This window comes from Gobio gobio, assembly GCF_949357685.1.
Source record: "Gobio gobio genome assembly, chromosome: 11".
Lineage (NCBI taxonomy): Eukaryota > Metazoa > Chordata > Actinopteri > Cypriniformes > Gobionidae > Gobio > Gobio gobio.
Window position 1 is genome coordinate 14457230 of NC_137104.1, and position 27116 is coordinate 14484345.

The 27116-nt window shown below is 39.3% G+C and overlaps 2 protein-coding genes across 3 annotated transcripts; both read left to right on the forward strand.

Moving 5' to 3' along the window:
• Nucleotides 1-22765, forward strand: rnf19b (ring finger protein 19B). 2 transcript variants are annotated; one of them, XM_079829849.1, is made up of 10 exons: nt 1-268; nt 9683-10810; nt 14669-14868; nt 16569-16713; nt 16796-16958; nt 17283-17397; nt 19378-19518; nt 19611-19800; nt 19919-20053; nt 20831-22765. In XM_079829849.1, exons 2-10 carry the CDS (start codon nt 10212-10214, stop codon nt 21252-21254), a joined length of 2112 nt encoding a protein of 703 aa, XP_079685975.1. In that variant the 5' UTR covers nt 1-268; nt 9683-10211; the 3' UTR covers nt 21255-22765. The 2 variants fall into 2 exon arrangements, with proteins under 2 accessions (XP_079685975.1, XP_079685976.1); XM_079829850.1 differs by having other exon boundaries at nt 11-143.
• Nucleotides 22766-23664: 899 nt separating this feature from the next.
• On the forward strand, nt 23665-26379 carry ndufs5 (NADH:ubiquinone oxidoreductase subunit S5). The gene is made up of 3 exons (XM_079828974.1): nt 23665-23754; nt 25836-26063; nt 26140-26379. The coding sequence occupies exons 2-3, from the start codon at nt 25848-25850 to the stop codon at nt 26242-26244; spliced, it is 321 nt and encodes a 106-aa protein (XP_079685100.1). The 5' UTR covers nt 23665-23754; nt 25836-25847; the 3' UTR covers nt 26245-26379.
• Nucleotides 26380-27116: the final 737 nt, after the last annotated feature.

Genomic DNA, 27116 nt, shown 5'->3' on the forward strand with positions numbered 1-27116 from the left:
GGCTTTCCTCGGTGACGTGAATGGAAAAGAGAATCAAGCTGCGGACATAATCTGTGAAATATCGCGGATAGGGCAGCAAAAAAGGGACTGACATCTTCCCCTCGGACAGATGTTCGGGGACTGTTGTAGCGGAAACCTCTAGGGTGAGATTTGTCAGGTTTACAAGACAGTTGGTTGAATGTACATGGTGTACAGTAGCACCGAAGCTCACTGCGTACCGCCCTATTCTGCCTCAGTCGCTTTCAATACTATCAGATCCATCTGTACGGTAAGTGCCCAACAGACCTGTCGTCAAGGATACGCTTTAAAATCCTCACGATCCGTTTTGTGCTCTATGATTCTGAGATACAGTGATGTTCTGGTGTTGACCAAGTGTTTTGGTATCATTGTGTGATATTTCACATATCCCAGTTGGGTGACAGGCCACTTGAACCTGATCAACATTGTTTTGTTTTACTGTACACTCTTCTTTAAGTGCGGTAATGCGAGACAAATAAATAAATAGTTACTAAACTAGCTGTTTTATACATTGGCGATGTTACCAATTGGCTATTAAACTTGGCAAAGATTAAATGTTTACATAACAGGTGTGTGTGTGTGTGTGTGTATATATATATATATATATATATATATATATATATATATATATATATATATATATATATATATATATATATATATATATATATATATTATTTGTTGTGTGTGTGTGTGTGTGTGTGTGTGTGTGTGTGTGTGTGTGTGTGTGTGTGTGTGTGTGTGTGTGTGTGTATGTATTCATATATAAAATATTAAATATTTAGTCATGTTATTACATGTATGTAGGAGGGTGACCATATTTTGATTACCGAAAACCAGGACACTCAGCCCGGCAATGAGATACTCAAATGATACTCGAAGTTTAGGCTACTCAAAGATTCCTTATTAATTTCAATACATTTAAAGTATGCCCCCTCTGTATGGATAGAAAATGGTTATATTAGGGCCAGGCCAGGACTTGAAAACAGGACATGTCCTGGGAAAACAGGACGTTTGGTCACCCTAATGTAAAAACCCTTGTACATATATATATATATATATATATATATATATATATATATATATATATATATATATATATATATATATATATATATATATATATATATATATATATATATATATATATATTAAATCAGTTGCTAATAGTGATTTACTTAAGTTTTAGTAGTAACATTTGAACTAGGCAGGATGCAAAAAGCTCAAATTTAAATATTTTATATTTGATGTTTATATATTTACATGAAACATAATTCCTCCAAAATATTTACGTATTTTGTGTGTGTACGTAACTTTTTTTTATTGAGGATAGGTTTTGTCCTTCCTGGACTGCTTTGTTAACTCTCGCTGAGTCTCTTTGTGGTGTCGCTTCCTCAACAACACCTTGCTAAATATAGAGCATACTAGTTCGTCGTGAACTTTACAGTATTTCATGAATTCATTGTAACTGTACACGTGTTGGAAGTTTTGGTAACACTTCTCCATCTAGTGTAAAGCAAGGAATGCACAGAATGACATCAGTTTCATTTCTTCTTTTGCCTCAGCAAACATGTGGTTAATTCCAATCTTTCTTGCCTTGTTTTTCTGAATTTTTGGGTTATCCTTTTTACCGTAAACCACCACGTGACTGTCAAGAACTTATAAAATCAAGGTCTTTGGTTTCACAGGAACCGGTGGCTGTTTTTTTTCTGTTGCACCAGCCTCCCTCACACAATAGTCTGTGAGTTTGTACTGGTGTTAGTCATGTTTTTTCTTGAGAATTGTTAGTGAATCTTTGTACAGCGCATTCATGATAATGCATACATTAAATGAGATTTTGATTTCTATGAGGATACAACAAAGGATGAGGTGAACTGGAGAATAGATCAACATGGATCAACACAACCACCTGCTCCACACAGACTCACAGCTTAAAGAGATTTCATTAAAGGGATAGTTCATTCAAAAATTCAAATTCTGTCATCACCCCATTGACTTCCATGGAACGCTTTTTCCAATACTATGGAAGTCAACGAGATTCCATAAACTATTTTGTTACCCGATATTCTTCAGAATATCTTCTTTTGTGTAGTAGGGATGTGACGGTGAGGAAATTTTCCCTCCGGTTAATCGGCGTGTGACAACACCGGTAATACTAGTATCACTATGGGGGCGACGTTAGAGTTTATGAATGCCTGTGCACATTTTACTTTCATTTCGAATTAGTGGCAATTTAGGGGCAGCAATTGCTTGAATGGTGGGTTCATTATTCTTACAACAAAACATTACAATGACAAAATCGCTTATATTAAACACAGAACGTTTATTAACAAAATGAATAAGCACGGCACCCTCGTTGTTGTGGTGAGCTTGAAGGTGTGTATGTAAATTCGAAGTGTTACCACCGGATGCTGCCACCGTCACCAGGCAAATTTGACAGATTACCTCAATGTTTGCTGGTTCCCTATTACCATTGGGTTTAAATCCAAAATATTTAGCTTGTCCATTTAGCTTTGAAACCAAATCTTCTGCCATCGTCTTGTCAGTCAGCTCGCCTCACTCTCGTCATGTCATGTGTTCAGCAGAAGAAAGAAAGGGTGAATAAATGATGACAGAATTTTCATTTTTGGATGAACTATCCCTTTCAGTATAACAACTCATCTAATGGGTTAGTTATACCCGCTGTCAGTATTCCTGCCCTCCATCAAAATGGAGAGGTTAAAATACGTACTGTACGTGTAATCAGAAGTTGACCGAATCCTGACCAGTTCATGAAGTCCAACCAAAAATATATTAATGGGTGAGTTCACTCAATCGCCTTTTTATTGTGTGAAATCAGCATTCAACAATATTTTCATGTTCATCTTCGGAACACAAATTTAAGATATTTTTATTGAAATCCGATGGCTCAGAAAGGCCTCCATTGGCAGTAATATATTTTGCACTCACAAGACCCATAAAAGGTACTAAAGACGTCGTTACAAAGTCCATCTCACTACAGTGGTTCTACAGTAATTTTATGAAGCAACGAGAATCGTTTTTGTGCGCAAAAAACAAAACAAAATAACGACTTTATTCAACAAGTTCTTGTTTTCTGTTTGAGCCTCTGATGTGAACTCACGAAGCACCACGAGCCGGCGTTCGGACACATGACCCGGAAGCGAGGAGCTTTGTTTACAAGCAGAGGAAGACGCGCCCTATCTAAGCTGTTGAATTAACCGTTCGCAAAGGCCCGCCCCCTTTAGTTACTGTTGCTATGTCCGACAAGCCATGGCTCTCACGCCACACACACATGTTCTCACGTAGAGAAAATACATAGCGGAGCAGAGGACACTGACAACACGCCGACAGACAGGACAGAGCAAGTTACTTTTGATATGAAACAAAATCTCAACTTTGAAATTGTCATTTTTTAAAGAAATGTAAACAATAAATACCGTTTTGTGGCTCTTTAATGTGTTGTGATCGCTGTAGCGCCTCAGTTAAAGCTGCTCGTGAACCGATTATCTCTTCCTTCTAGTTCATTGATAAGCATTTAAATAAACATGAATGAACACTAAAAGAAATGTTGTTTCAACCGCGGAAAGACGTCAGTAAACACCGTTTTTCAAGTTCGACGCTAATCTACTAACTCTACTGAGTGCTTTGTTGGACAAACAATGAGGCGATGTGATTGGTCAGATCGCCTGTTAATCAAACTCCGGTGAAGGGTGAATTCTACATTGATCGTGCTTTAGGTCTTGGCTTAGTGCTCAAAATGGGGCTAAAGTGTGCATTTCCTGGATGCCCAAACGCTGGCGCTACGTCACATTCTCGCGCATGCGTCGTGGTGCTTCATGAGTTCATGTATGAGGCCTAGACGGAAGACAAGAACTTGTTGAATAAAGTCGTTATTTTGTTTTGTTTTGGCTTCATAAAATGATTGTAGAACCACTGTAGTGAGATGGACTTTGGAACAACGTTTGTATTAATTACATCGCTACACCAGTAGGTGGAGACAAGTGACTGTTAAAACTGTGTTTGTCATTGAATCATTCATTTAAAAGGTTAGTTCACCCAAAAATGAAATAATGTCATTTATTCCTCATCCTCATGCCGTTCCACACCCGTAAGTCCGTTCATCTTCGGAACACAAATTAAGATATTATTGTTGAAATCCGAAGGCTCAGTGAGGCCTGCATAGGCATCAATGTAATTTACACTCTCAAGATCCATTAATGTACTAAAAACATATTTAAATCAGTCCATGTGAGTACAGTGGTTCAATATTAATTACTAATATTGACTAATAAACTAAATATTGACTTATATAGTGATAACTGATTTCAAAACACTGCTTCATGAAGCTTCGGAGCGGAAACGAATCAGCGAGTCGAATCATGATTCGGATCGCGTGTCAAACCGGTCAAACGGCTGAAATCATGTGACTTTGGCCGCTGAATCGACTCGCTGATTCGATACACTCCGAAGCTTCATGAAACAGTGTTTTGAAATTGGTTATCACTATATAAGTCGTTATTTAGTTAATTTTTTTGGCGCACGAAAAATCTTCTCGTCGCTTTATAATATTAATATTGAACCACTGTACTCACATGAACTGATTTAAATATGTCTTTAGTACATTAATGGATCTTGAGAGTGTAAATTGCATTGATGCCTATGCAGGCCTCACTGAGCCATCGGATTTCAACAAAAATATCTTAATTTGTGTTCCGAAGATGAACGGATGTCTTACGGGTGTGGAACGGCATGAGGGTGAGGAATAAATTACATTATTTTAATTTTTGGGTGAACTAACCCTTTAAATTAATGATTCAATGACAAACACAGTTTTAACAGTCACTTGGGTGTCATTTTTGGGTGAACTAACCCTTTAAGAGATTTGTTCAAAAATGCTGATTCATTCATTAATGAAACAAGTGAAGTCTTTATGAATGAGTCATTGAATCATTCATTCAAACGATTTTTTTAATTAACTCATTCAAATGAATTAAATATCAACATTTTGTCAGAACCTCTATACTTGCTTTTGTTTAGTCGTCTATTCAGATTCATGAGGGAGAATCATGATCTCTATTTTAGACAAGAAAATCGTGATTCTTGAGTTATCCAGAATCGTGCAGCTCTAATAAAGTTGCACACGGACAACAAGACAGCAGGACACATGCAGGCTTTGCTAAGAACAATAAGAGCTTCAGATGTGACCCAAATGGTTATGTAATGGCCAGAGATCCAGTAGACCACCTGTACACCGATGGGCCATGTGACTGGTGTGTGTGTGTGTGTGTGTGTGTGTGTGTGTGTCTGAGATAGAGACCGACTGAGCCACAGTCTGGGGCTGTAGGATGATACGAAAGTGCTGAGGTGCGGTTTCAGGGTTTGACACGGGCGGAAGCGCAGAGGCAGTGTCAGTCTAGCTCTGTCTTATCTCAAGGTAATGAGTTTGTCAGTAACATGCAGACGGGAGGCCAAACTCTATGCGCAATTATTTTCTATATTTTCCTTTCGTTGAAGTGTTGAGTGTTGAATTAGCCTATATGCAGCTTTTAATTCAGAGTATTTTGTGAATTGTGTTGTGTCCTCATTCTATGCTGATTTGTAGCCTACGTGGTTCATTTGTGGTTTCTGTTAATAATTCATTTTCTGATTCTGAATCCCTCTGTGACATGTTGATAAAAAAACTAGTAGAGATTATGAAAATAATAGCCTATTCTTGTTCCTTATTGGGGACGTCTCTTACAGTAAGTGTCTGTGGTAAGGATTTGCTTTCATTATGACTTCAGCAGCAATTGTTTCCTTTTTTTCAATATGAAAGTTGATGGGTCCCATTGACTTCCATAGTATTCTATAGTTAATGGGACCATCAGCAGTTTGGTTACCGACATTCTAAATAAATAATTCACTGGTACATTTCCCAGTAAAAATCTTCAATTTTACCGTTAGTAGTACAATAGTGTAAAATATGATAAATGTAGTATATGTATATATACAACATTTATGTATATTTACACACATTTATTGAAAAATATGAGACCATTGCATTCCTTTCAAAATAATATATTTTGTCATTACAACTTATATTATCAGCATAACAATTTGATCATAAGCTTACGTTTGATTATTATTGATCTAGAAATAGTGCAAAATCCTAAATGTTTCTATTAATGCTTTTAAATCATATACTTTTTTGTTTCTCTCTTGGTGTAAATATAAAAAAAATCCCAGATTTCCAGTGTGGTCTCACACCTTTAGACCTCAAAACAAAACAAAAAAATCCCAGACCAACACAAAATTTCCCTTTTCTGCCCGATTGTAACCTTTTTGATGTTTTCTCTCGTGTGCGTGTGCTTTTATATACTCTGCTTGTAATTACAAACTCTGACTGTAGTGATAAAACCTGCGAGAACGAGCCCAAACTTGTGGTAGCAGAGATGCATCCTTCATCAAACGAAGCCTGCGAGCTTATGCTGTGGATTGTTCCAACCGCTTTCAAAGTTTTAAAATAAACTCTTTCCTAAATGGAAAAACCAGCCTACTGATTTCCAGCTGCAGAAAAAAAGAGCTTCTTGTGAATCGACATGTCACTCACGGCTAATAAATAATACAGCAACTTCTGTTGTACAAACTCAGCCACGCCCATTACACACACACACACACACACACAGTGGCTTGCACTTTGTTAACTTGCACTTTGGTACCGAGATGCGACACAGATTTTCCAGAAACAGCGTTTGTTGTGCACCCGCTAGCATCCCTCACACACACTAAACCTCAGAGAGCACAGATGGTAATTATGTGTCATCGGTTGCATTACAAGAGGCTGCTGAAGTGGAATGGAGGGCTATTACCATCTCAGCCCCAAGTTATATATATATATATATATATATATAGATAGATAGATAGATAGATAGATAGATAGATAGATAGATAGATAGATAGATAGATAGATAGATAGATAGATAGATAGATAGATAGATAGATAGATAGATAGATAGATAGATAGATAGATAGATAGATAGATAGATAGATAGATAGATAGATAGATAGATAGATAGATAGATAGATAGAAAAATAGATAGTGGAGACTGTTTTTCTTTGAACCTGCTATGATTCAACACCCACATCTTCAATCTGCCTGTTTAGAATACGCAGATCTGCTGGGATCGTATTGAATTTTCCAGTTTCCATCGGAGTCTCTTGCATTTTTAATGTGTCTCTTAGTCACTTACAGTATAGAGCACGTAGGGCATGGAGATTGTTGCATCCTCCTGTCACAAAGGGTCAAGACATCAGGACAGTGGCTGTGAGCAATGTAAAAGCTCTCTGTGTAAAAGTGGGTCATACTGACTGCTGTCACTGAGTATCTCGCATATCCATGAAAGCCAGGAGAAAACAGGCAGCGACCCTCTTGGTCATACACAGTGCTTACATGTACCATGTTAATATTGTGTTTTTGGACATATAATAATAATAATAAATAATCATGGTATTTTTAAAGTACCCTAGCATAAACATTGCATATGAATATGCTCATCGTTCATTTTATAGGTGCGTGCACATTATGTCGAAATTACTGTAATTACAAGATTCCGACTTGTAAAAGCACATCCTCATAGAAATCGTAATTACAACATGTAAACCGAGAGTTTTTTGAGAGCTCCGAATTGTACCACCTAATCCATGTTCATTTTTATATGTTTTGTGGGGGCATAAAGACAAAAGAATGTCAGGTACAACGGTCCTGATATCGTAATGAAGACAAAAGAATGACGTTCTTGAAAATAAAACCTAAAAATACAGATTTTTTACATAAAACTTCACTGAATAATAAATACACATTTGCTTATAACAAGGCAAGTCTAGTTCAAAATTAGATTTTTAGAAAAATGTAATATTTATGAATTAATAGTCTGATATTTGGAAAAAGATTTTTACCTTAAAGTATATTTACAACTTTTTTGTATTCAAATGTATTCAAGGTGTAGGGAAAAATATGTTATTACCTTTTACTTGGTGGTTACACCACATGACATTTTCAAATTTAAGTCATTCAAATCATTACTATTATTAAAATCCCTTGAAATGGTATAAAAGTTTGGTAGCACTTTATTTTACAGTGTCATTGTTACATGTAGTTATTATATTAATAACGGTAGCACTTTATTTTACAGTCCTGTTCCCCATGTACATACGTACTATGTACTTATAAGAATAATTACAATAACTGGGTAAATAACTAGGTACTAACCCTGAACCTACACTTAAACCTAACCTTAACCCATGTAGTTAGGTACCTTATGTTACCCAGTACTTTCTTAAGTAAGTACACGTGAGTACATATATTGTAAAATAAAGGCAACCATAATAACTATAAATTATGCATAATTACATGCAACTAACCCCAAACCAAACCCTCATCTTAATCCAAAAGCAAGTATGTGTAGTTACTTAATATTACTCCGTATGTAAATGTATAATTACACGGTAACAAAGATATCTTAAAATAAAGGGTAACACTTTATTTTACAGTGTCCTTGTTACATATGTTACATGCACTTACCATAGTAATAACAGTAAATTAAGCATAATTACATGCAACTATACCTTTACTAACTACCCCTAACCCTATAGTAAGTACATGTTGTTAATTAATATTACACAGTAATAATGACACCTTAAAATAAAGTGTAACCAAAAAACCATATGAACATGATACAAATACAAACAGTTTATTATTAAGAACGGCATGTGTATTTTAAAAAAACAAACACACTTTTGTCATTGACCCATTAGCAAATCTACTGTTTTCATACTTGGAGGTATAAGAGCACTGACAGCTTTACACTAGCATGGTGGTCTCTTTCCCTTCCCCCTCGCACAAGTAAACAGATTTGTGCTACGCAGGCATTAGTTGAGGGGTCATCAGATCAGGAAACCAGGACACATCAGTCTTAGATGAGTTTGTGTAGCTAAAGTATGTGTTTTTTTATATTCCCTGAATAGAAATATTTGACACATTATGTTGGCCTACAAAACCATTTCCTAGGTTAGTATGACATTTGCCAACCGTATTGATGTCCCCTTTCAAATATAAATAAATGAATAAAGTCCAGTGGAGTCATGCGCTCATGCGTTATGTGATGTATGGTGTTAATATCTGCCGTGTGTGTGTGTGTGTTCATGAGGGCCAGAGTCACTGTGAGGGTCCTTGTTTGCTGTGTTCATAGTGGGAATTACCATGGCAACTGCACTAGCAGCGCAGTGTGAAGTGTAGAGGGAGCGCTTGAGTGTGTGAGAGAGTGAGGATGAGAGGGTGTCATACACAGTGAGACACAAAGAAAATGAGAGAAGTAAAATCCAACACAAGATGGAAGGACAGACAATTTGATGAGCGATGTCAGTTTTTAACAAGTTTAATGTCACAGTACCAGTTACTTCATCAACTGTGTCCTTTTTAATCACCTGCTAAGTGGTTTATTCATCAGTACTGTCAGACAGTCACCTCAGGAGTCCAGAGCATGAAGAGTTAACCATGAAACGAAAAGAGATTGAGAATAAAAGAAGGGAGGAGTGTGTGTGTACGTGAGCGCGCACTGAGCATGCTCCTCCTGCAGGCTGTCTGTGCCCTGTGCTAACTTCCTGTGCTATTTCTCTTCCTTAACAGACCGGCTGATTCAGAAGGAGAGAGCAGCAAACTGGAGCACACTCATGCTGGCTCTGTGAATTTAGACGACGGAAGACAAGCCCTCAGGATTACGATATCTTGAGCCATTTTTTACTAAAACTTCCTAGTTGTCTTTAAACGCCCCATTTTAATTGACAGTATCTGTCAGTTTTTTATTCGGGGTGCAAACTATTTGTGTTTGTTTCCTGGTTTCTTTTTGACATTTACAAGAAGATCGTAGGAGCAAAGGGACTTTTCTTTCCATCCCTTTCTTTTTTTGGCTCAATTCATCTTTCCGTTTATTGTTGATACACGACTAAGAGGAAGAAATTACTTCATTAATGGAATCCTCCCAACGGGGAAACTAACTGGAATTTGTTGAGGGCTTGACAAACATTCTTTTGTAAGTGTTCTTGAGGTTTTTGGCTTCATTGAAACCGTTCCGTGGAAGGAACCAAGGTGCATCACAAGAACTCCTCTGACCTCTAAGGACTCAAGTGGGAGAACAATACAAGGTTGTTCTTGGGAAATGGGATCTGAAAAGGACTCTGAATCACCCCACTCCTCTGTTAGTGGCATTCCCAATCCGAAATGCCGTGGGCCGGGCAAGAAGCAAGGCAGGATCTCGTTTCATAGTCTCTTCCACGGCAAACGTGGATCCAGGGGGAACAAGGCTAATGTGGGCACTCCTCTCGCGCAACAGCTGCACCAACAGCAACAACTCCAGCAACAGCAGCTCCTCCAGCCTCCCACACCCACAAATGTTTCATCAGAGCCATCTACGGCTGACCCAGCTGAGCCGTTATCCGCTAGCCAGGCCTCTTTGGGAGGTCAAGAACTGCTCGAGTGTCCCCTGTGCCTGGTGCGTCAACCTGCGGAGCAGCTTCCTGAGCTCCAGGGATGCAGCCACCGGTCTTGCCTGTGCTGTCTAAGGCAGTACTTCCGTATCGAGATTACGGAGAGCCGAGTGCAGCTCAGCTGCCCGGAGTGCGCCGAGCGACTTGCCCCGCGGCAGGTGGCCCTCATCTTGGACGATCCCAACCTGATGGAGAAGTATGAAGAGTTCCTGCTGCGCCGCTGCCTGGCGTCGGACCCTGATTGCAGATGGTGTCCCGCTCCCGACTGTGGGTAAGACTGGGATTGGGTTGGGATGTCAGGGAATTGTAAAAGATACGCGATACCCTGTTTGTTTTGAATAGGAGATGTTGTGTTGTATACGGTACATTGCCAAAGCTTATGGGGCTTGAGTTTGGCAAGATTCCTAAATTCCAGTGAAGACGTGTCATGCTACGACATACAGAGATGTTCTAGGTAATTTTGCCTGTGGCAACAGTCTGGGAAGGGACATTTCAGTTTCATTATTGAAATTATTTACTGAGTAAATAATGTGATAGAACTTGAATAGCCTAAAACATGAAACCCAGTGAAGATCTTTGGGATGAAGTGAATCCAAAAGTTGAAAATTGAAGGCAGGGGACAAATCAAAGATTATAATTCATAAAATATATAATAAAAATTGATCAGACAGAATGAAATTCCCTCAAATCAAAAGTCTCATTTCCTATTTTCTCTGACACATAACATCAGATATGTCTGCTGATCTATTGTTCCTGGTATCTGAAGTGACCTCACTATGAATCCTCCCATTACTTTAATGTTTGTTACATTAAGTATAATCCTTCCCTGTAGTCATTGGCAGAAACGGTCATAGGTGACATAGGTCAGCAGTGTTTGGCATGGTCACCTGTCACACTTCATTTCTCTCATTTGAATGCTTTCGGTTCGAGTGGAATCACAAATAAAATGCAACCTAATCTGCTACTCTATCTGATATGCTTCTGCTGAAAATCAGATGCTATTTTATATTGTGATGCATCAAAATTATTGTTAAAAGCAACCTAAAATAGTCGTCCAAAACTGACAATAATTCACTTTACGCGTTGAGAACACGGCACTCTGAACAGCATACTGAGTTAAGTTACCTAATTACCCAAATGTACTGAAACTTTATTTTCCGTTTTTGGCTAAATGAAATATATGATTTCAGTTTCAGTGTTCCTGTAAATAATTAATGTTGGTGCAACTTAGGTTAGGTTACAGTTTATTTGAAGGTTTCGGTATTACAGTGTTTTTTAAGGACTGAGTAATAATAATTAACTACATGCACTTACTACAGAGGGTTAGGGTTCGACTGAGGGTTAGGGTTAATTAATTGCATGTAATTATGCATAATTTATGGTTATAATTACAGTAACTAACATGTAACATGTGTAACAATGACACTGTAAAATAAAGTGTTACCTAAAAATAAATAAAAATTGCGCAAACTTGTGATTTCTGGCATTGAAGGCAAGAGACACTTTACTGAGTCACATCAGTTCATGTTTAGTGCCTGGGCAGGGCCCCGCTAAGACTGAAATCCTATAATCGCCCCTGACGTAAGCATCCATTGACCAATGAGAATTTCAGAGAGGAAAACCAATTAGCCGGATGCCTTCTTGATATCAGCCTAACACAGCTCTTCCCACAGCTCTACCCTCAAAACAGACCTTACGCATTCATATCCCACAGACACTCGTTAGTGTGTAGGCATCTTAAAATTGCCCAAACGTTGGTTGAGAAATTTCTCGCCCAACATGCTCGTGTGTGTGAGTGGGAGCAAATCCAGCAATGCTCCAACATCTAGTGGGAAAACCTTCCCAAGAGAATGGAAGCTGTTAGGAAGAACCGACTCTTTATTAAAGCCAACGTTTTTTAAATTAAAAGCAAGGGTGTGGTATTCTGGCATCCACATACTTTAGTGTATTAAATGCACTTCTATGTAAAGCAGATCTTCGTCGGATTCAATGGAAGTAAGGGGACATATTTCACAGGTTTGCTTGTTCTGTGTGCTTTGGCAAGTGTAGGAGGCACTTGGACAGTTATAGGGAACACTTGCGCTTGTGTAGAAAGCCTAGTTTAGCTGATGTGTCATTCTGAGAAAGTGTAATTTACTTCAGAGGCCTTTTACAACCAGTCCTGGGTTTGTCGATCATAATGGTGTGCTGATGACCTACATTAAAGGGACATGATTCTTTTTGCGTCACTGCCACTTCCTAAAAGGCCCACGACTGATACTGAGGGGCTTTCAGATGGCCTGGAAATTTTCCAAAAAGGTCATTTTGTCCATTAGACATCACACTATTGGCTGGTTTGTTGGTTGCATCATATAAGGTTGTGAAACAAGTGAGTTTTTTTGCGGCAGGATGCATTAAGGTTCACCCAGATGTGAACCTTCATTTGCCTAGACAATGAGAGCACACACTTTTCTGTTCATTCAGTCTCAGAAACAGCCCCTTGTGTCTCTGACGGAAAAGCTTCCCCTGTAGATTTTGCTGCCTTAGTATCAGTTCCAGTCCATGGTGCTGCTTATTACCCATCAGCCCCCCCCTAACCAGCTCTGCTTCAGCTTGATTGAAAGTCCAGAGTTGCCAATGGGAGAAAGGAACGGCTCGGCAGTCGTATGTTGCCATGGCAACTGAGATGCGGCACAGAGGCAGAGTTGCTATGGGTAACCGAGGCTGGCATTTGATTAAGACAATCATTGGCTACTCACTTGACCGTGTGTGCATGCGACGGCGTCTTTGCGAGCCTCAAAATAGAGTGTTGATTTCATTGTCTTCAATCCTAGCGAGTGTTCTGGGATACCGTAATCATGTGTAATGAGCTCGGCTTCGGCTTGACTCTACATGTAGGGTGTGTGTGTCAGTACGTGCAGGTAATTGGAAGCTCTTTGTGTAGGACATTACAGTTCTCCATTGCAGCTGAGCTGATTAATGAGGTGTCAGCTGGAGGAGGAATGCTTTCTTCAGAACCTGCTTTAACTTCGGCCAACAGGTCAAAACATGCACTTAAAATTAAAGGGATTGTTTTAGTCACGCATAAGCAAAAGTTAGACAAGGAAGTTTTATTTTAACTTGAAGGGGGAAATCAGCTTGATCTATTGCCACTGTTTATTCAGCCATAAAATAATAATTTAAAAAAATTTGATTTCTTCAGAGATTTAACGTTAAGGGTTTTTTTAATGATTTAATAATGTTTATTGATTATCAGTGTGCTTATCTGTGTAGTTTATCTGAGGTCTGTAGTAGAATTTGGCAAACAAGTAATGTTCATAGGAAAGGAATAAAATGCAACTTGAATACTTGGAAACTCTCACAGCTGGAACATATTGACTGCAATAAATCCTCCCTCTCATTTTCCATAATGTAGTAGTGTCTGTACCTGCTAATGTTTTTCTTGACTTTAAAAGGACATCTTTGACATTACAAAGAATCTGAGTAGGGAACACAGTGAGGGGTTTGTCAAAAGAAAATTAATCTGGTAATTTCTATAAGTGCATTCTATGGAAGCTTGTTTTCCCAGAATTGTAAGTAAAAAAAGTTTGGAAAAAAAATTCCTCAGAATTTGACTTTTTAAGATCACAATTCTGAGAAAAGAAGTCAGAATTGAAAGATATAAACTTGAAATTGCAAGAAAAAAAGTCAGAATTGCAGAGTTGCAAATGCAATTTCTAGCCTGACGTCGTCATACTCAGATTCTAGTCTATTCATACTGCTCCATTGGGCTGTGACTGCAATCTTATTAAAAGTTACCGGTGACCATAATCATGATTATGTTCTTGCTTAGAGATGGTGTAATAAAAAACAAGATATGTGAGGTCTGAGACATTTACATGGTCCACATATTCCTCAGCTACATTTACAGAAAATACCAGGATATTACTATAATCAGTGTTTAGACACTACCATTATGCTAAAATACCAGTGTATATGAATATGATAATCATATAGTACCATGGTATACCATACTATTACAGTCTGATACTATCTCTGTAGCATGTACTTCTGTGTAAGTGTTGATCGCACAAATCTAGGTGTAATGATATCTCATGTTACCTAAATCATAGATTCTCTAGTTGACCTATTTGCATTGTTCTCCTGCCAGTTTTGCAGTCATCGCCTCTGGATGTGCCAGCTGCCCCAGGCTGGTGTGTCGGAGAGAAGGGTGTGGTGCTGAGTTCTGTTACCACTGCAAGCAAGCTTGGCATCCTAACCAGACCTGTGACTCTGCCCGCCAGCAGAGGGCGCTGTCCTTGAGAACACACAGTAACCATTCACCCAGCTACACGGCCGAACAGGGACACAGTGAGTATTCAACCATCAGTCCACCATTTTCTGTCTCATAAACTTAAAGTGAAGGAGAGACTCAAGCCATATCTAGAGACTGTTATATCAGAGATTTGTAGCTCTTTTTACCTGGGCTAGGAGACAAGCACCTAGCAACGTCCTAGAAACCACCCAGATCCCCCTAGTAACCACCTAGAAGCCCCGCAGAAACCACTCTGATCACATTAGCAACCACCTAGCAACAAAAGAACACTCAGAACACCTTAGTAACTGCATAGCAATGCCATGGTAACCACTCAGAATACCCTAGCTCCGACCTAGTGATGTCTTAGAAACCACTCAAAACAGCCTAGCAACCACCTAGCACTGCCCTAGAAACCATCAGAGTTTCCTTAGCAACCACATAGCAACAAAAATACTCATAACACATTAGCAACTGCAGAGCGAAGCCCTGGTAACCCCTCAGAATTGTCAAGCAACCATCAAGTAGTAACTGCATAGCAATGCAGTGGTGACCACTTAGAATACCCTAGCTACAACCTAGGGATGTCTTAGAAACCACACAAAGCACCCTAGCAACCACCTAGTAGTGCCCTAGAAACCACTAGGATTTCCTTAGGAACCACATAGCAACAAAAACACTAAGAACAACTTAGCAACTCCATAGCAAAGCCCTGGTAACCACCCAGAATTGCCAACCAACCACCTAGTAGTAACTGCATAGCAATGCCCTGGTAACCACTTAGAATACCCTAGCTCCGACCTAGTGATGTCTTAGAAACCACCCAAAACAGCCTAGCAACCACCTAGCAGTGCCCTAGAAACCATCCTTAGCAACCACATAGCAACAAAAACACTCATAACACATTAGCAACTACAGAGTGAAGCCCTGGTAACCCCCCAGAATTGTCAAGTAACCACCAAGTAGTAACTGCATAGCAATGCAGTGGTGACCACTTAGAATACCCTAGCTACAACTTAGTGATATCCTAGCAACCACCCGGGTCCTCTTAGCAACCACCTAGCAACAAAAACAGAACACCTTAGTAACTGTACAGCAATGCCCTGGTAACCAACCAGAGTACCCTAGCAACCACATTCTAGAGATCACCTTGAACACTGGTCCGTAATATGCACCCTGCAGCTCCTTAGAAACCACCCAGATCACCGTAGCAACCACATAGTGACAAAAAATACTCAGAACAGCCTGGCAACCCCCCTCGTTTTACACATGCAAGCACCTCTAACTTTTTTGATTCAGAAAATGTATCAAGTTAGTATATGTTGTGTGTTAGTGTGTTAGTCCTTCACTTCAGTGTTTATCGCAAAAGACTACCACAAATTAGTGGCTAAAAATAAACTGTAAAACTCTAGTGTGCTACCTGTCAGGTTTATTGTGTTTCAGAGTACCACTAGCCACTCGTATCATTTGATTTGCTACGTGTTTCCCCCTTGAGCGCTTTCATCTTGCGCACTTCAGTGTATCCTGCAGATTAGTGTGTTTTCTCTTTCCCTAAAGGACTGCGCTCTCTCTCCTTCTTCTCAAGTTCTCTCTAGCTTCCCTCTAACCTCCTGAATTAAAGCAGGAGTCTGCTAACGTCCCTCTCGCCTGTATTCCCGTCTGACATTCATTAAACGCTTCCTCAGCACTTACTGTTTACAGCAGATTCTGTCTGCCTGTACAAATTCTAAATCCCAACCCTTTAATCCCCACTCAGCTGATGACATCAAGCCTTGCCCCCGATGCGGTGCCTACATCATCAAGATGAACGACGGCAGCTGTAATCACATGACCTGTGCTGTGTGCGGCTGCGAGTTCTGCTGGCTCTGTATGAAGGAGATTTCAGACCTGCACTACCTCAGGTACCTTCTGCCTGCCATCAGTGGGAATGTATCAAACTACTTGCTCGAAATCTAAAATTAATTATACATGGTGTCTTCTCAGTCCATCAGGATGTACGTTCTGGGGAAAGAAGCCGTGGAGTCGCAAAAAGAAGATTCTGTGGCAGCTGGGCACTTTGATTGGTGCACCGGTGGGCATCACTCTAATCGCTGGCATCGCAGTTCCTGCTATGGTTATCGGCATCCCCGTTTACATTGGACGCAAGGTGCGAAATGCCAACATCACGTTTCCCCTCAGAGCTACAGTTTAGATGTTAACGAAAAACCTTTATCAGCTGCTATCAGGAACAGAATTTCCTTAAAAAGCCTGGGGATTTCCCTCTCGTCTGCCACGTTGCTCAACCAGCTTAACTGTGTTTGATATCGGCATAATTATGGTACAATGACTTCCTACTGAAAAATATAGAGGATATTTTGCTCTGTTTTGTAGATTTGATTCCGATTTTGAAGCTTTAGAATCAGGTCTTTTATTTTAGCAGATAAAAGCGCATTTGTGACAGTGCAACAATAACAGATGCTCTTTGTCACAGATCCACTCGCACTACGAGGGCAAGAAAACGTCACATCACAGGAGGAATCTCGCCATTACTGGTGGGGTGGCTCTGTCAATCATCACAGCTCCAGTTATCGCTGCTGTCAGTGTGGGTGGGTATTCCTGAAAACAATTACCGGTACATTCATATTTACACTAGCGTTTCAAAGTTTGTGAACAGTACAATCTTTTTTAGAGAAAGTCAGCAAGGATGCATGGAATTAAAAGTGACAGTCAAGACTTTTACATTGTTACAAAATATTTATGTTTAAAACAAACGCTGAACTTTTTATTCATCGAATAATCCTGAAAAAATGCATTACGTTTTCCTCAAAAATAAAAGCCCTTTACAAATTAGAAAAAGCAATGCTACAAAAACAATTCATCCTTATAAGTTGGTAATGTTAGAATAAAATGCTATAGAAAAATGGATCTCTTAAAAAGAGCAGATTTGTCATTTTAAAAGCATAGTTTACTCTTCCTCATGTCATTCCAGACACGTTTGACTTTCTCCTGCTTAGGGAATATATAAGCCACTTTCACAAGTCAGACTGATCCATTTCTCTCAAGTTCAACCCATTGACTAACAGCAAATCAATAACGAATATACATTTCCATCTGTTCATCACACAAAGCCATCATAAGGCCTCGGAAGACGGAAAATAACACGTTGTACATTGTATAGACTGCTTATATGATATTTTATGATACTCTTTTGGCACTTCCTTCTGCTTCCTACCTTTGTAAAGATTGAAAGCTTCAGTTCCTGTTCATTGTAATGGATTTTATAGACGATCTCTTCTGCATTTAGCCTCAGAGGCAACCGCAACTTTCAGTGCAGCACAGTATATGGAAAATATGAGAAAATGTAATCTTGAGGAAGTGTCACACAAAAGAACAAAGCGATTTGTGATATTTTTAAAGTTTGTGGAACTCATTACTAAATTATTGTTTTTCTCACAGACTGTATAAAAGAGGGACAACTTGTCTCAAATTCCTTCCACTGTAGAAAAATTAAGCCAAAATATTCCAGAAATGGCGTTTTTACCCAGACGTTATAACCCGGTTTTATAGCATCAAATAACTAAACAAAACCAAACTTATTGGATATTACGAACACTTGAACATGCGTCAATGTGTTAAAGGAACACGCCGACTTTTGGGGACTTTAGCTTATTCGCTGTATCCCCCAGAGTTAGATAAGTCCATACATACCATTATCATCTCCGTGGAGGTAAATGGCTCCAGCTAGCCTACTGCTCAATAAGTGACAAAATAACGCCAACATTTTCCTATTTTCATGTTGTGATGTGTATAGTTACACTGTGTACTAAGACCGACGGAAAATGAAAAGTTGCGATTTTCTAGACCGATATGGCTTGGAACTATACTCTCATTCCTGTGTAATGATCAAGGAACTTGACAACATGTAAATAGGAAAAGGTTGGCGTTATTTTGTCACTTATTGAGCAGGAGGCTAGCTGGAGCCTTAGTAACCTCCAGCGTTTACCTCCAGTCTTTGTGCTAAGCTAGGCTAGCGGATGGTGCGTCAGACAGAGTTATGGCACGCACTGAGATGAGAATGGTATGTATGGACTTATCTAACTCTGGGGGATACAGTGAATAAGCTAAAGTCCCCAAAAGTCGGCATGTTCCTTTAAGAACTACCTAAAATGACAGAAACAATCTTCCAAATCAATGTGTTGGATAATTGGATTTTTTTAGTTTGACTCAAGTACATGGAGTGGGCGGGGTTTACGACCTATACTGCAGCCAGCCACCAGGGGGGCGATCGAAAGGTTTTGGCTTCACTTTTCAGGACGTGTGCGGCACATTTGGTTTTAATATATTAAATGTTATATTTACTATAGTTATATATAGTATTATATATAATAGACTATAATATAATATAATTAGTTGTGAATGTCAGTTAGCCTATTAGAAATATAAGGGTTTGCTATGGGAAAATAGCAGCGGAAATGCATTGTCCATTACGTTGAATTGCTAGTACATTACATTTTCTCATCGACTCTCCCTTTAACTCAAATCCCAGAGGTTGACTATAACTCCATATCTCTGTCTCTTCCCTACAGGCATTGGTGTCCCCATCATGTTGGCGTATGTGTATGGTGTTGTGCCTATCTCTCTGTGCCGCGGTGGGGGCTGTGGGGTGAGCCGGGGGAAAGGCCGCGGTGTTAGGATAGACTTTGATGAGGATGATGGGCCCATTACAGGTAAGAAAAAAAAGATTGATCAACTGATATCATCTGGGCAAGATCTATTATTCAGCGTATGGAACCGTCAACCGGACACTTTCTCTCTGTAGTTGCTGATGCATGGCGAGCGCTGAAGTCTCCCAGCCTGGGCGAGAGCAGTTTGGAGGGAGGAGCCAGCGGCCTCAGTACCACCTCTCCGAGCGAGGGCCTATCCGTCGCCCCCGGTGGACTGGGAGACACGCCACACTTTAACACACTAGCAGGAGGAGCGCTTGGTGCGAGGACAGGAAAATACAGCAGGTATGTGGGTTTTCTGGGAATGCTTGGTTATTCTGTGTACTGTATGGTAAATATACAAGAGTTACACTGTAAATATGGGTAGTGTTCTTGTTTTCACGGAAACATGTTTATGTTTTAGGCTGGAGGTGCAGGGGACAGAGCTGGGAAAGGAAAGTGCCGGCAGGGAGACGGGCAGCTTGGGAGCGGCCAGTGACTGTGCCAGCACAAGGGGCATGGCAGGATCAATCACTTCCTCTTACACCTTACCTGACAGGTGTGAAAGTCGCTCTGAATAAACACACCTGCATAACAAATAAATGTACACTACTGTTCAAAAGTTTGGGGTCAGTAAGATGTTATGTTATTGAAAAATGTCTCTTATGCTCACCAAAGCTGCATTATTTAAATACAAAAATACAGTAAAACGGTTAAATAGTTAAATATAATTACAATTATTTAAAAAAAAAATAAAAAAAATTTTAGTCATTTATTTCTAGTGATGGCAAAGCTGAATGTTCAGCATCGTTACTCTCCAGTGTCACATGATCCTTCAGAAATCATATTAATATGCCGATTTGAATCATACTATCAGAAATAATAGTATATATATAATTTATCAATATTGGGTTTTTAATTGTTCATATTGATATCCTTTATTTTTACTTTTAGATCACCTTTGCTGTCACCTAAAGCTAACTTAAAGTAGATATTTAAAAAACAAATAAATTAATAACGCTGTTAAATGTAATATTTAGCAAATCTAAACTTGTATATCCCATTTTTCATACTGTACCTTATAATGTTGTGATGCCTAAATACAATGGTAGCGTTTTTGATTTAGACAAAATATTATACCATTTTAAAAATCCCTATTATCGGTCCATGGCTATAACATGAAAATAACTATTAGCTTATCGGTATCGACCAGTATTTTAATATTGGTGCGTCCACAATATAAATATGAAATAGTAGCAGCTTTGATAAATACTCCTGGAAATGAGAATATGACACTTCTTTCATCTCACCTTTTCTATGACCTGTTGTGTTTCAGAGAGGGCACTAATCTTGAGATCCAGGTGGACATCGAAACTAAACCGAGCCATCTGTGTCTAACCACTGAAGAGGATCTGGCTGCGCCCTCGGCTGCCATGGTTCCCGGCTCGGGGGAGGAGCCTCAGGACTGCAGCTCCCGCAGGAGCGGGGTCGTCGTGGATTCCCCTCTGGGCCTGTCGCCAGGAATGTCACTCAGGGAGGGTCTCCGAGACGTCACCCTCGCTCAGCCGGAGAGCATCCGCAGCGACCTTGAGATGTCCGACACGCAGTCGGACGACATCGCGGAGCTCACGTCCGACGACTGCGACTCGCCCCGCCCCAAGAGCTGCCACGCCGCGCCCCTGCCGCCGCAGGCGACCTGCAGAGCCTTGAACCCCACCGACAGCCTGCACTGTCCCGACAATGTCATTCTTTACGTGTGAGAGAGACTCTCGCCATTGCACAAAGCCAACCGTTTCTGAGCTTTTGACTTGTTAACGCTTAACATGTTATTTTGCTGCTTTTTATAATTAGTAAAACACCTTACTTGCATCCAGACAACTCATGGAACTGACAGCTCATCGCTCTGCTCTCCTGTCCCGTCTCTTAATTACGGGCACGGACAGGTCCTCTACCTCTTCAGAAATCCATACTGTTATTCATTAGTTGGTGTTTACTTCTCGATGGAGCAATGCCTTGAGCAACAACAAAACAAAACAGCGTTGAATCGGTACCACCGTGGCCAGAAGAATTTCCTTAGATAACAAACAAACAGACAAATAATGCTACAAAGCGAAATGTCGCCAAGCACATGTATACGTGAGAGCTTTCGAGTGGTTTGTATGTGGATGACACATTACAGTATTGTTCGTTTTTTTTTAAATCGACCTGGAAATTGTATGATTTTGCATGCGCTGCGCTAGTATTGTTTTGGTCACGCTAGCCCGGTTTGCACAGAAGAACACACACTTCACTTCAGAGCGAGAGAGGTCAGACTGATCCGAACAGTTTGACTCGAATCACTGACTGCCTGCCTTACAGACCGAGCACATGCACTCAGATCCCTTACACAGTCTGTGACTCACTGACAACACTGTTTGTGCCCTCTTGAGCTGAGAGATGAGAGACGGATGTATGTGTGGATCATGTTTACCAGTGTTGATTTTATTGCTGGGTATTAAATCATATAGTATATCGAGGATGGACCTGCCATCCACATGCATGTCTGTCGTCATTAATGTTATTTTATTATGATTTTTGGCCTATTTTATCTCTTACTTAAGCACATGGCTTTTTAATCGCAGTTGCAGTTTTATTTTCAGTTTGTTTCACCCGCTAGCTGGACGGATGGACGGAGAGAGATGGGTTGGATGGATCAGCACTCCTGCACTTTATCCCACTATTTATCATTGTTCCACATCGTAGGCTTATATTTATGCACTCCCTCTTTTCTTTGGATTTCAGCTTCTCTGGGAAATGTTTGAATGCCGTAGTCATGATTTTGTTATTTAATTTTGGATGTTATGAAATATTGTAATTTTTTTGTTTTGCGTTCTTAACATGCTATGCTTTCTGAATCTCATGATTATATTCGGCTGCAGAGAGAATCCTCAGTTTTTATATGTAATGATGGATTAGCTTTGTCTTGTAATCACAAAAAATGGATTTGTGGTTGTCACATCTTTTGCTCTCTCTCTCTTTTTTTTTTTTTGTTGGTTGTGTGAAGATGCGTTTATATTTTTAGCTTTATGAGTGGATCGTGAAAACTACTTGATAATTTGACTATAAACTGGTTATGGTGAGATGAGTGTTAACTAAATTCAGTTACTTAAGCAATATGCTGAAGAGAAGGCGTGTTAAATCTGGCATTGTTTTGTACATCCCCACAAAGATAACTGCACTGGCTGTGAGTGTTTGAAACAACATGAAAAATAAACATGTCCTCCTTTGTGGCAAGTTTTGGCTCTTTTCCTCCTTTATGGCATATTTTGAGGGCTGCGACCTTTTTCTCTCGCAACATGATGTTTGTTTTTGGACTAAAGAGTGAAAAACTGGTTAAATAAATCAGAAATAGAATACATTGCTTAATTCACCTGTAAATATTGTCATTTAAAGTTATGTTTACCTTGGGTACATTGTTATTGTAAAAATTTTACAACACACATTTTATAGGTTCAGTGCAGGGTTATTAAGTAAAATAATTTTTAACTATAGTAAATAAAATATACATTTTAGATGGCAAACTTAAACTAAACGATTAATGCCATTAAAAAAAAGACTGAAAATGAAAACTGAAGTAGAAGCACTAAAATGACTAACTGGAAATAAATGAAGAGTTCAGATGCAAAAGCCTCTAAAATGAGATAATGCTCTCCGCATATAGTATACGTTAATAACATACTTTCACTTCAAACCCACTAATCCCACAGCGCTACAGTTTAGATGTTAACTATATCCCAGCCTCAGCCCATTCAGAAGTAAGTTACCGGTAGTTAGGTAGAAACCTATCCATAGAAGCCTGACAAAAACGCTTCTTTTAAAGAAAAACGGCTTACGGACTTAGAGGCTTTTACATATATATATATATATATATATATATATATATATATATATATATATATATATATATATATATATATATATATATATATATATATATATATATATATATATATATATATATATATATATATATATATAGAATATTTTACATTTCGTGTATATGTACTAATACTAAAATAACACTGGGTCAGGCTTCAATTCAAAATACTTCGATTGAAAATACCAAAAATGTGCAAACACTGCCCCCTACTGTGCGTGTGCAACATTAACGTCAGAGCCTTTGCAGCAGTGGCGTAAACAAGCAGCGTCTGGTTTACGGCAGCCGACGGTCGTGGGTGAACTGTGGGCCTGTGGAAGGTTAAAGTGACTCTGAACCGAACGGTCAGTGCTTGCATTTACAACTTGAGAGCTTTTGTTTCTTATATGTGACGTTCATAAATATACCAGCACTAATGTTAACCTTTTGCTGTACATGCATCACATTAGAATAAACACATTGTGCTGTATCGTTATCGGGCCTGTCGTTATGCTAGCAAGTTAGCCAACAGCAGGAGGACGACTATTAATACAGCTTGTTTATTATACACTGATAAAGTTAAGTAAATACGTGCAAATGTTAATGGATTATTAACTAATTACATGAGCCGGCAGATCGCTTGTTTTGTTTTTGAACGCCAGCTTATGTTCCATTACTAGTCATATAAATGAACTAGGTCGTTCAAGAACTCAATTTTTAATCGCTAAAACGTTTAAGTTATATTAGTTGAAAGCAAAATACGTAAACGAAGGCATATAGCTGTAATATACGGAATAATATTTTAGGCATGTCCGCTGTCGTCAGAGCGGAACATGTCAGTAATAAGCTTCGAAGCTAAATTACTCAGTAGTTGCAAATATAACCACTTCTTGTTGTTTTATTTAAAGTCACCATTAATTCAAAATGTAACTTTTTATGGAATATTGCAGTATTTATTATAAACTTTTTTTCGGTGCAAATCATATTAATAATTTTTATTAATGAATGTGCCGTCGTAATCTTCCATCAAAATAACCTCTTCAAATGACATCTCTTCTCTGATGACGTGTTTACTGGCGCGGGGTAACCTGTCAATCACATGAGAGCAGCAATAGCAAACCACAACGATCCAATCGATCCCAATGGACAAAATTAAGTCCCAACCTACATTTTTTCACAACAAGGAAGAAAAGACTATCGCAACTTCTGTTTCATGCCGACCTTAGTGCCTTAAAGGTGCAGTGTGTAGTATTTATGAGGATCTATTGACAGAAATGCAATATACTACACATAACTGTTTACAGTTGTGTATAAAGACCTTAATTAATGTACCGTTACCGCAAGTCCCCTTATACTACATTCACACCAAACGCGAATAGAGCGTCTGGAGCGAGTGATTTCAATGTTAAGTCAGTGTAAAGACGCGTTGACTTGGCTTCAAACGCGCAAGTGCACAAAGATCACCAAATAAAATCACTCGCGCAAGATGGCCGATTTGCGTCATTCGAAATGCGTCTATCGCCAGACACGTGGCGTGATGGACGCGATTCCGCCTCATTCGCGCGAATCGACAGTCTTGTGCGATACGCGAGTGCTTTTATTTGGTGCTTTTTGTGCATTTGCGTGTTTGAAGCGAAATTCGTGTCAGACGTTAAAAGTTAAACTCCCAAGTTAAAAAATCTGAACTTTGCCGTCTATTCGCGCCGTGTTAACCAATCAGGAGCCTGCTTGCTGCTGTCACGTGGTAAAGTGATGAGAAACCCAGCATAATTTAAAAATACTACTATTGTGTCACAATTTTTTTTAAAGACTTTTTCAGGTGAGAATGTAGTTGTTTAAAGCTGTTTTATAAAGAGAGCACCTATTTAAAAAAAAAAATTATCTTGCGTTTTTTGGAGTTGTGAGATCCAGGCAATCACCGGACGCTCAGCACTCATTAACCCCAGCGAGAGCAGCCTTTCCTCGGCCAGTCCTTCTGACGTTTGCCGCTGACTCGGATGTCGCTGTAGTGGTTAAACAGGAGAGAATTCGTCTTGTGTGGATCTAACGGGCAATCTTTGGTGTCATGAATCTATAGTTTGTTGTCTGCCAAATCATTTTGACTGACGGCAAAGCGAAGTATCATAACTTTATTTTTTAGGATATTTAAATATACATGCAGTGAAGATAATGTAGGAGTTGCCTGGACCACATTTGTGTGGCTATTAATTTTTTATATTTTTTTTAATGAAAATGAAAAGAGGCAGAGTGGTGTTTTAATGACATATTTCTCCTGGTGCGCCTTGAACGAGCGTCTATTTCGATTTATACGCACATCCAATTCACTGTGAAGAGTGCCAGAAATATATAACCTTGAGGTGTAATTTATTAGAACAAAAGTGAACAACTGCTTTGTTCATTGTTTTTAACCGTGATTGCATTATTTAACATATTATATTTCTATTAGTTTCCTAGAATCATGCCGTTCATTGACCTCCAGTCAAAGCTTGGGATTAACCTGGACCAGTGGCTCTTGGCTCAGAGTGGGGAACAGCCACAGAAGCGGGCCGCTCGCTGTCATGCCTTTGAGAAGGAGTGGATAGAGTGCGCCCACGGCATCGGCCAGAACCGGGCCAAAAAGGAGTGCAAACTGGAGTGGGAAGACTTCTACGAGTGCTTGCACCGCGAAAAGACTGTAAGTAAATAGTGACATTTTCAAGCAATGTATTTGAGGTTGTTCACATTACTAACATAATTATCACTCCTTACAGCAAAAGCGATTATATGAGATCCGTAAGCAGAAGGAGAAGATGATTAAAGAGGGAGCTTACACTCCCCCTCCGCACCACACAGGCAGTGAAGATGTGAGGCCGTGAATTCAGCAACCCCACTCCGAACATACAATCACGTTCATCCTGTTGTACAGTTACTTCCTTCCTTATGTATTATAATATTACTGCTGTATCAACATTGTTTAATATTCAAGAAATAAATATAATGATTCCATGTCATTGGTATTGTCTATATTTGTTATTTTTAGTGTAAATATGAAATACAACTCTTAGTTTATAGGATAGTTAAGCCAAAACCGAATACTCTTGTCATTCTTTACTCACCCATATGTCGTCCAAACCTGTATGACATTCTTTTTCCTGTGGAACACAAGACATTTTGAGATATATTGTTCACAATGGAATTAAATGGTCACCAGCATTCTAACATATCCTTGGGAATGTTTCTTCTCCATTTATATAATTAAGTAATTGTATAGGTTAAAAATAATTTTGTTTTAGATATAGTGCGCACCAGGGCACAAAGCAAGGTCCATAAAGACATGGATGAGCGAGTTTGGTGTGGAGGAACAGACCTCAACCCGATAGAACACCTTTGGGATGAATTAGAGCGGCGACCGTGAGCCAGGTCTTCTCGTCCAACATCAGTGCCTGACATCACAAATGCACTTCTAGAAGAATAGTCAAAAATTCCCATAAACACACTCCTAAACCTGTGGAAAGCATCCCCAGAAGAGTTGAAGCTGTTAAAGCTGCAAAGGGTGGGCCAACTCCATATTAAACACTACAGATTAAGAATGGGATGTCATTAAAGTTCATGTGGATGTAAAGGCAGGCGTCCCAAAACTTTTGGCAATATAGTGTATATGGGTCAATGACAAATATGGTTTTTAAGATGAAAAAAAATATTTTAAGCAAAACAGTCCAAAGATGTATGGTGTTGATTCATATTGGTT

Bases quoted from the DNA above. Each gene is read 5' to 3' on its own strand.
- rnf19b (XM_079829849.1), top strand. From the start codon at position 10,212: ATGGGATCTGAAAAGGACTCTGAATCACCCCACTCCTCTGTTAGTGGC. The intron at 16,959-17,282 runs GTGCGAAATGCC...TCTTTGTCACAG, and splicing joins CCGTTTACATTGGACGCAAG to ATCCACTCGCACTACGAGGG. The intron at 17,398-19,377 runs GTGGGTATTCCT...TCTTCCCTACAG, and splicing joins TATCGCTGCTGTCAGTGTGG to GCATTGGTGTCCCCATCATG.
- ndufs5 (XM_079828974.1), top strand. From the start codon at position 25,848: ATGCCGTTCATTGACCTCCAGTCAAAGCTTGGGATTAACCTGGACCAG. The intron at 26,064-26,139 runs GTAAGTAAATAG...CACTCCTTACAG, and splicing joins GCTTGCACCGCGAAAAGACT to CAAAAGCGATTATATGAGAT.